Source organism: Carcharodon carcharias, chromosome 8 (assembly GCF_017639515.1).
Source record: "Carcharodon carcharias isolate sCarCar2 chromosome 8, sCarCar2.pri, whole genome shotgun sequence".
In the NCBI taxonomy this organism is placed as follows: Eukaryota; Metazoa; Chordata; class Chondrichthyes; order Lamniformes; family Lamnidae; genus Carcharodon; species Carcharodon carcharias.
In genome coordinates, this window is record NC_054474.1 from 125,991,950 (window position 1) to 126,000,936 (window position 8,987).

At 41.6% G+C, this 8,987-nt stretch overlaps 1 protein-coding gene across 8 annotated transcripts in view; it reads left to right on the forward strand.

Annotated features, from left to right (window-relative positions):
• Positions 1-8,676, forward strand: part of dph7 (diphthamide biosynthesis 7) — a 45,686-nt gene extending 37,010 nt beyond the window's left edge. For 7 of the 8 annotated variants that reach the window (XM_041193033.1, XM_041193037.1, XM_041193038.1 and 4 more), the window contains 4 exons: positions 241-313; positions 2,540-2,605; positions 3,094-3,281; positions 7,319-8,676. In XM_041193033.1, coding sequence (XP_041048967.1) covers positions 241-313; positions 2,540-2,605; positions 3,094-3,281; positions 7,319-7,785 — 794 coding nt within the window. In that variant the 3' untranslated portion in view covers positions 7,786-8,676. The remainder of the gene's footprint in view (positions 1-240; positions 314-2,539; positions 2,606-3,093; positions 3,282-7,318) is intronic. The other variant, XM_041193036.1, reaches the window with a different exon arrangement.
• Positions 8,677-8,987: the final 311 nt, after the last annotated feature.

Consider the following 8,987-nt stretch of genomic DNA (forward strand, 5'->3'; position numbering starts at 1 on the left):
TGAGGTACACTTACTGTATGTATATAGCTTGACATTGGAGCTTTCATGTATGAATATTGGTAGGTTATGCATTCATCCATAGCTGATAGTTTTCTCTCCTTCCTTAGGCGGGGAGGTCAGTTTCAGTACCCTGTTCCAATTAGTTGCATGATTTGAGAAGATGTTTAATTTGTGAGCTGATTAGAAAATTGTGGCCCCTTAGGATTACTGCCTGATTGCTTTTTTTTTCCCCCTTTTCAGGAGGAGACGACAGCAAACTCAAAGGCTGGGACATGCGGATGGGGACTGACAGACCAATCTTTATCAGCAATAGGTACATATATGTTTTATTTGTTGGAACCATACTGTTAATAGGACCATATGGCTTTAAGGATCTGAATTGGGGTTTTTCTATTTAAAACATTTATACTCTGGTAAATCTTTGTACCTTGAGGCTTTCTTAATTCATTCAAGGGATGTGGGCTTCACTGGCCAGACCAGCATTAATTTCCCTTGAGAAGGTGGTGATGAGCTGCCTTCCTGAACCATTGCAGTCCATGCTGTAGGTACACCCACAGTACTGTTAGGGAGTGAGTGCTAGGAATTTAACCCAGTGACAGTGAAGGAACGGTGATATATTTCCAAGTCAGGATGGTGAGTGGCTTGGAGAGGAACTTCCAGGTGGGGATGTTCCCATGCATCTGCTGCTCTTGTTCTTTTGGATGGTAGTGGCTGTGGGTTTGGAAGGTGCTGTCAAAGGAACCTTGGTGAGTTCCTGTAGTGCATCTTGTGAATGGTACACATTGCTGCCATTATGCATTGGTGGTGAAGGGAGTATTTGTGGATGTGGTGCCAATCAAGTGGGCTGCTTTGTCCTGGATGGTGTCAAGCTTCTTGAGTGTTGTAGGAGCTGCATTCATCCAGGCAAGTGGAGAGTATTCCATCACATTCCTGACTTCTGCCTTGAAAGATGGTGGACAGGCTTTGGGGAGTCAGGAGGTGAGTTACTCACTGCAGGATTCCTAGCCTCTGACTTGCTCTTGTAGCCACAGTATTTATATAGCTAGTTCAGTTCAGTTTCTGATCTATGTTGATCGGGGATTCAGCGATGGTAATGCCAATGAATGTCAGGGGGCGATGGTTAGATTCTCTCTTGTTGGAGATGGTTAATGCTTGGCATTTATGTGGCGCGAATGTTACTTGCCACTTATCAACCCAAGCCTGGATGTTGTCCTGGTCTTGCTGCATTTGGAAATGGACTGCTTCGGTATCTGAGGAGTTGCGCATGTTGCTGAACATTGTGCAATCATCAGCGAACATCCCCTCTTCTCACCTTATGATGGAAGAAAGGTCATTCATGATGCAGCTGAGGATGGTTGGGCCTAGGACACTATCCTGAGGAACTCCTGCAGTGATGTCCTGGAGATAACTGACCTCTCACAATCACAACCTTCTTCCTTTGTGCTTTATATGACTCCAACCAGTGGAGGGTTTTCCTTCTTAATACCATTGACTCCAGTTTTACTAGGGCTCCTTGATACCACACTTGGCCAAATGCTGCCTTGTTGTCAAGGGCAGTCACTCTCCCCTCACGTCGGGAGTTCAAATCTTTTATCCATTTTTGAACCAAGGCTGTAATGAGGTCAGGGGCTGAGTGGCCCTGGTGGAAGCCAAACCTAGGGAATGGAACACACTTTCAAACATATTAAGCATTCCCAGGGTTAGGGTACCGCTTGGGTTCAACCATCAATCTCTCATAGATTATGTATAGCGTGGGTTGGATGCTTGGTACAACTTGCACTGTTCCATGGACAATACTATGCCAAGGCCTGCGTCCACGGGAATTAAATTGAGACTGCTGCAAACTCTCTTTTTGGATAAAACACTGTCACGGGCAGGTATTGGGGAGAATTTTATTTTGGTCCCAGACATGAAAGGACGATAGTTAAAGCCACTGCATCATCTAGTCTCACACTTTAATCTATAGCAATGATTGACATCTGTGCCAATTCCTGTGTTTTTGTTCTGGTCATTCCCATAATCGTTTTAACAAGGGCTAGTTTTATATATTACTACGTCTTGCAGATTTTTTTATGTTGTGATCTTTTATACTGTGCTGAGAAAGAATCAAAGTTCATGATAAAACTTTCTGGAATAATTGACATAGAGGAAGGAAGAAGAGAACAGCTACTTAACATTTCATTTTCCTCCTTGTTAAAACTGTTGCATTGCATGAATGGTTTGAATTTAATCATCACTGCACAGAATCTTAGCAATGTATCAGACCATCTCAGGGAAAAAGCTGATCCTGCCTTCAATCAACATCCACATGGATAACAATCAAGAATGGAAACCTGGCCTGATATTTCTCCCCAGTGGCACGGATTCCAGTAATAACACTTCTGCCACGCTAGTTCAGCTAGCTGACTTAACAAAGCCTGCATTGAACCTGTGAGCTGCTGCTCTTGATGCTATCTTTACCAACTCATGTTTTCACGAGGATTGAAAGCGGAATAGAAAATCCCAAAACAAAGATTAATTTTTAAAAATTGTTTTTCAGGCATTCAATGGGAGTGTGCAGCATCCAAAGTAACCCCCACAAACAACACATCCTGGCTACTGGAAGGTATGATTCCTGCTCAACTTAGTAAAACCATAGTGACTACTGTTTCTTGTGTGAGGATTTGTCATCATCTGCTGCATGAGGGTGAACTCAAACTTTGTCCCAGTTTGCCTTTGGGACACAAGTAAGGACAATAGTTGACATTTTGCCCAAAGTGAAGCCAGTGATCACTGAGCAATACACATACCTATCATGTATTTTTATATTAACTTTCATTGATCTGTCTTTCCCCACTTCTGCTGATGGTGAGGCTCCTATCGTTACTGGTTAAGAGGGCTGGAGTTAGGGAAGAAAAACTGCAGTTTTTAAAAAAAAAAATTTTCAGGAGGAAAAAATAAAGTCAAGTACTTCAACCATAAATTTGTGGCTAACTCAGCAATATTGGGAACAGTTTTTTAACCCCTGTCCCTGAAATGTCGAGTAGCTATTGGAATTAACTAATTTGTTTCTGTTGCTGGTGATCAGATCTGTTAACTTTGTTTTGTCTGCAGTTATGATGAGCATGTTCTTATCTGGGATTCCCGGCAGATGAAACAGCCTCTGGCAGATACTCATGTCCAGGGAGGTGTCTGGAGGGTGAAGTGGCATCCAACTCAGGAGCATCTGCTGCTTGCAGCTTGCATGCACAATGGGTACCATATCCTGGACTGTGAGGGGAGACTCAGTGACTCTTTAGCAGGTGGGAGCCATATAGCTAAGGCGTATTATAAATGCTGATGTCTAACTACTAAAATGAAAGTAGTATTGTGCACCTATGAGCTTAGCAGCTCCTCCAGCAGCTTAGTGAGTAAATCAACTGTCTGCAGTAGTATTAAATCATCAGGCTAGAAATGTCCTAGGTCTGGTGAGTTATCTCATCTCAGGAGAGATAGCAATTGGACAGGTAAATTTGACTTTTGTGCCTCTGGTTAGGTGAGGGTAGAAAATCAGCCAGAGTTTTTGCTCCTCATTACTAGAAAGCACACATGTTGATGTTAGATGAGGGCTGGATTGGTTTCAGCTACAATGCCTACCATGGGATTGTGCATGAATAATGGTTACTTTGTCAAGGTACCGGAGCACTGCTGACCCCTTGTGGAACTGTAGCCAGCATAAGTTGGAGAAGTGAAAGCTGGAGGTGAACAATTCCTTTAACCTCCTGTTTGATTATATAAATTTTGTTTGTTATTTCAACCTGAGCCTATTTGGAGCTGAATTCTGAATTCTCGGCAGAGTCCCTTCCTTGTCCATTTACAAGCTGGAGTTAACATAGCAGCTCTCTGGAAGATGGACCCTGATATGGAGATCTCAAGAGGACACTAAAAGCACAAAAGAATTAGATGATATTTCTTTGCAACTCAAAGATCTTTACACCAAATTTTCTATATTTTCTAAATGGAAGAAAGGACTAATTTATATTTAAAGCAATCTTCTCCCTGACCTATATTAAGCCATGCTTGAGTCCAATGGCTGGTTTCTGATTGCTGTAATCCATAACAGAAAGCTGTGGCCCTTCTGATTGCTGTAATCCATAACAGAAAGCTGTGGCACTTTTGTATCTTTCATTCCATAAGTCGAGGGAGTTGAACTTTTCGCAGAGGCTGTGAAGAATGTATATCTCCATGTTCTGCCATTTTCCTTTTAATTATCTGTTTTAAATGTTACTAGCATTTTCAACTCTCTCCAAAAATATGCTCCTACAGTTGAGAAATCTGCACCAGAAGCTGTGAATAATATACCTCTTAAATTCTTAAAATCGATTTTACACCAACTCATGAAAATCAGCTCCCTTTTGATATTTTCCTTCACTTCATCCCCCACCCAGATTGGTAACATGGTTCTAGTCATCTAGTGCCTGATTCTGAGTTGGCCTCAGCTGACCCATGTTCTGTTTAGGAAAGTGCCAGACCTTTGCTCGATGCCTTTAGAATAGCACAGCTGGGGTTAGCATAAAAAGACAAAAACACCAATGGTGGAAATCTGAAACAGCAGAAAATGCATAGCAGGCTTTCAAGTGCCCAAAAAAGAAAATTTGGGGTGGAATTTCAGGTGGGGACCCTTCAGCAGAATGAAGATTGGGATCTCAGCATGTCCGTTTAGCTCAGTTGGTAGTCTTTTGGGTGAAACTTAACCGGACCATCCAAATAAGTACTGTGGCTACAGGGGCAGGGAATTCTGCAGCGAATAACTTGCCTCCTGACTCCCCAAAGCCTGTCCACCATCTACAAGGCATATGTCAGAAGTGTGATCCTGTCTGGATGATTGCAGCTCCGACAACGCAGCTCGACACCATCCGGGACAATGCCACTGCTTGATTGGCACCCCATCCACCACCTTTAAACGTTCACTCTCTCCACCAGCAAAGTACACACTGCCACTGTGCAATCTACAAGATGCACTGCAGCAACATGCCAACCCTGCTTCAGAAGCACCTTCCAAACACACAACTTCTATCACCGAGAAGAACAAGGGCAGCAGACGCAAAGGAACACCACCACCTGCAAGGTCCCCTCCAAGCCACACCCCGTCCTGACTTGAAACTATACTGCTGTTCCTTTAGTATCACTGGGTTAATAATCAGGAATTCACTTCCTAACAATACTGTAGGTGTAACTACACCAGATGGACTGCAGCTGTTCAGGAAGTGGCTCACCACCACTTTCTCAAGGACAGTTGGGGATGAGCAACCAATACTGGCCTTGCCAGTGATGCTGACAGCCATGAAACAATATAGAAAGTTAAACCATGACGCATTCTGGTGGCTTAGATGGATGTAAGAAATACTGTGGTACTGCTTGAAGAGCAGGGAGTTCTCCTGGTGCTTTGGTCAACATTCTTTGTGAACTAACACCATCAAAACAAAATGACAAACAATCAGCACAGAGATGAATTATGAGATTGTGCTGTATGCAAACTCTACCTGCCTATGTAAATTTCATATCAGCAAATCATTTGCCCTCATTGTTCATATATCTCCAATTATCTCTCCCATCCTCCTGAAGGATATGAGTGCTTGATAGTTATAATTCCATGGGCATTAGTCTCCCTACTTAACCTACATGGTATGAGTTTGCATGGGATGCAGGAACTGAAGGTGCATATTCATAAATCTTTGAACGTGACAGTTTTATGAATTTTAAGGTGGCAGAGCAAGTTAAGAAAACATGCAATACCTGAGGCTTTGTAAATAGGAGTATTGAATATTTTTAGGAAAAAGAGGAAGTCCTACTAAATCTCTACAGATCTCCAGTTCAGCCTCAACTGGAGTATTGTGTACAATTCTGGGCACTGCAATTTAGGAAGGATGCCAAGGCCTTGGGGAGGGCACAAAGAACATTTATCAGGAATGAAGGATCTTGTGTAGGGATTGGAAAAGGTGGGTTTGTTCCCCTTAAGAGTAGAGAAGGCTAAGGAGATACCTAAAGAAAGATGTTCAAATTTGAGGGGATTTGATAGAACAAGTAGGGAAAAACTGTTTCCTCTGGCAAAATGATCAGGAACCAGAGGTTATGGATTTAAAACAATTGACAAAAAAACTACAGTGGAAATTATAATTTGAGGTTGTGAAGATCTGGAACACACTACCTGAAAGTGTGGTGGAAGCAGATTCCACAATGACTTTCAAAAGGCAATTCAACGTTTACTTGGAGGACTGATTTACAGGGTTAATAGGGTGTGCATGTGTGTGATGGGGGGTGGGTGGGGGCACAATGGCCTCCAGTGCTTTAAGATTGTATGATTGTACAGTACTTTGCCAAATCACATTGTTAATTGATTTTGAGCACCAGACCAACACAGTTGATTCCAACCCTGTTCTCTCCCATTGTCCATAGATGCACATTTAGTTGGGATCCCGGGAAGGGGAACAGGAGCAGGAACTTTGGCTCGTGTTGCATTTGCTAATCCAGAGACAGGGTCCAATTATAGTATTACAAATACTGAAATTAACAAACTAAGCTCACTTCAAGTTTTGACCTGCAACCTTCCTAGTCTGTATGTCTCAGCTACCAGATACACCTGTTAGCCATTGGTGTGGTGTCAGGAAGGTTCCAGGTAATGGAATTCCTCTCAATTTCACTAGATGCTGTTTAAGAGCTGGAGATTGATGGCAAGAGATTAAAATTGTACTAGATATAGAAAGTGCAAAGTTTATATAAAATAAATAACTCTTCACTACTGGCAGCAGTTAAAATAGCATGAAAAGAGGAGAAATTTCCTTCCTACTGGCACCGTGGGTGTACTTACACCACATCGCCTGCAGAGTTCAAGAAGGCAGCTCACCACTACCACCACCTCCAAGGGCAATAAACGCTCATCTACCTAGCAACACTCATCCTGTGAATGAATAAGTAAAAAAAAGTGAACCCCATGAGTGCTAACAAAGAGCCTGGAAAACGATTGGATTGTACGCCAAACTACCACGATTGGTTCCGTGAAAGATGTATGCTAAACTTTGATCTTGTGGAAGGCATTTTAAAGTGTGGAATGTGGCCAAAAATATTGTTAGACACATGTGCCTTCTAATATCTTAGTTGGTTCAGGTAGTGTGCAATTGAACCAGATAGACAAGTCCCAGGTTTGATGCCTGTGCAGTTGCCAACAGAGACATGGAACCATTCTCTTCTGAAGCTTCAATCCCAAAGCCCTATTTAATTTTTTTTTAGCACACCAGTGGAATGGCAGCTTACTTTGGCACACGTTTCATTTTTGATTTTACTCTGATGCTTTTCCTTCCAGCTGCAGGTGACAAGAGAAACCCCATTCTTTATTCCTACATTTTGCACAACTCTCTGGCTTATGGGGCGGACTGGTCGAGAGTATCACTTGGTGTCCAGCCTACCACCGAACGTCGACCTGTGTCATCTTCAGCTGAAACCCAGAGCAAAAGGGAATATGACCAAGGAGCAAAGGAAGTGGAGGTCAAGTTCCAGCACCTGAAGATTCAGTATGAGTCTCCCACTGGCTTATTTGATATGGTTGTGGAAGATGAGGTGGATGATTATGGAGATGGATCTTCTGGCAGTTTGCAGGCCAGTGGTACCTCTCAAAGTCTTAATATGGACTCTGCAGTAGTTAAGCAGCATAATGCCGAGGCTGGTGTTAATTGGAATAAAAGTAAAGCCAGTCTTTTGGCAACGTGTTCTTTCTATGACCATATCTTGCATGTTTGGAGATGGGAAAGAAGTAATGTGTCTTCTAGTTAATTTTTAAAAAATTCAGATTATCATTTATAAATTATTAATAGTTATGCAAGTGACTATTTTAATGTGTGGGAGGGGAGCAAAGACTGACAGTTTATTTGTATTCTTTAGAAATATTACAGGGTTGGGCACTATGTTATGTAACAAAGATGAAGTACTATCCTAATATGAGTGGCATTTCCTGATCTTAGCTGCAGAGGTACTGCAGAAGGAGAGCAGATAAATACACTATTAATTGGTTATTCATATATAAGAAATGATACTTAATGGGTTGGAAAAAATCCAGAATTATTGTATGAATTGTAATACATAGTGCATTATAGTCTGAAATCTCTCCATATTTTTGCTGTTGCCACTATGCATACCGATGGAGGTTAAAATCAAAAATTGATTGTGAGCGGTATCTGGAAGACACCTAAATCTCCATCACCTAGGATTCCTCCTTGTTTTTATTTGTAACTTTAAAACAAGTTCTAGGTGTTGGTGTCAGACCTGCCTTAGTACCTCAGGCAATAATGCATAAGGTGGTGCTTTATAAACTTGTCTCAGACCATGTCAGGTAGCTAGTAAATTATCCTTGTTCTCTGTTTTGTAGTGAGATGAAAACCTATGCAATTGAACCTCCTTGTAACAAACCTTTTCCTTGGTCCTGTGGGCCTCAATGTTCACTTAAATCTCAGACCTCAGTTCTTGCTAAAAGCTGCTTAGGTATTTCCTGGAAACCTATAGTAGTCAGGTATGACTAAGTTTATTTTACTGAAGTATTTAGTCAAAAACTATTTTTATCACAATCTTTCTATAACTGCCTTCAATGATTGTATAAATTGGTTTGTAAATATGTACAAACTTAAATGAGCTCCAGAATGTAATTAAAATGACACATTTTAGATATTTGATCATGGCTGAGCTTTTGATTTTTTTCCCCTCTTTTGAAAGAGGATTTTTAGTTTCTTTAATGATCACCCCACTGTGATCTTGAGATTACACACACTTTTGAGTATTTTTCCAAGGAGCAAAAGATATGGCAATGATGCCCTTCTCCATTTGACATTGGCTCCTATCCTTCACCCTCCAGGATCTTAGAGACCAGCTTTTTGAAGAACATTTGGTGAGGAATAGTGGAAGGGGTCAAGGGCAGCTGTAGCTGTTTTTCAAAAGAGCTGTCTTTAAAATGTCTAGACTTATAAATTTTCATATTTGCAGAT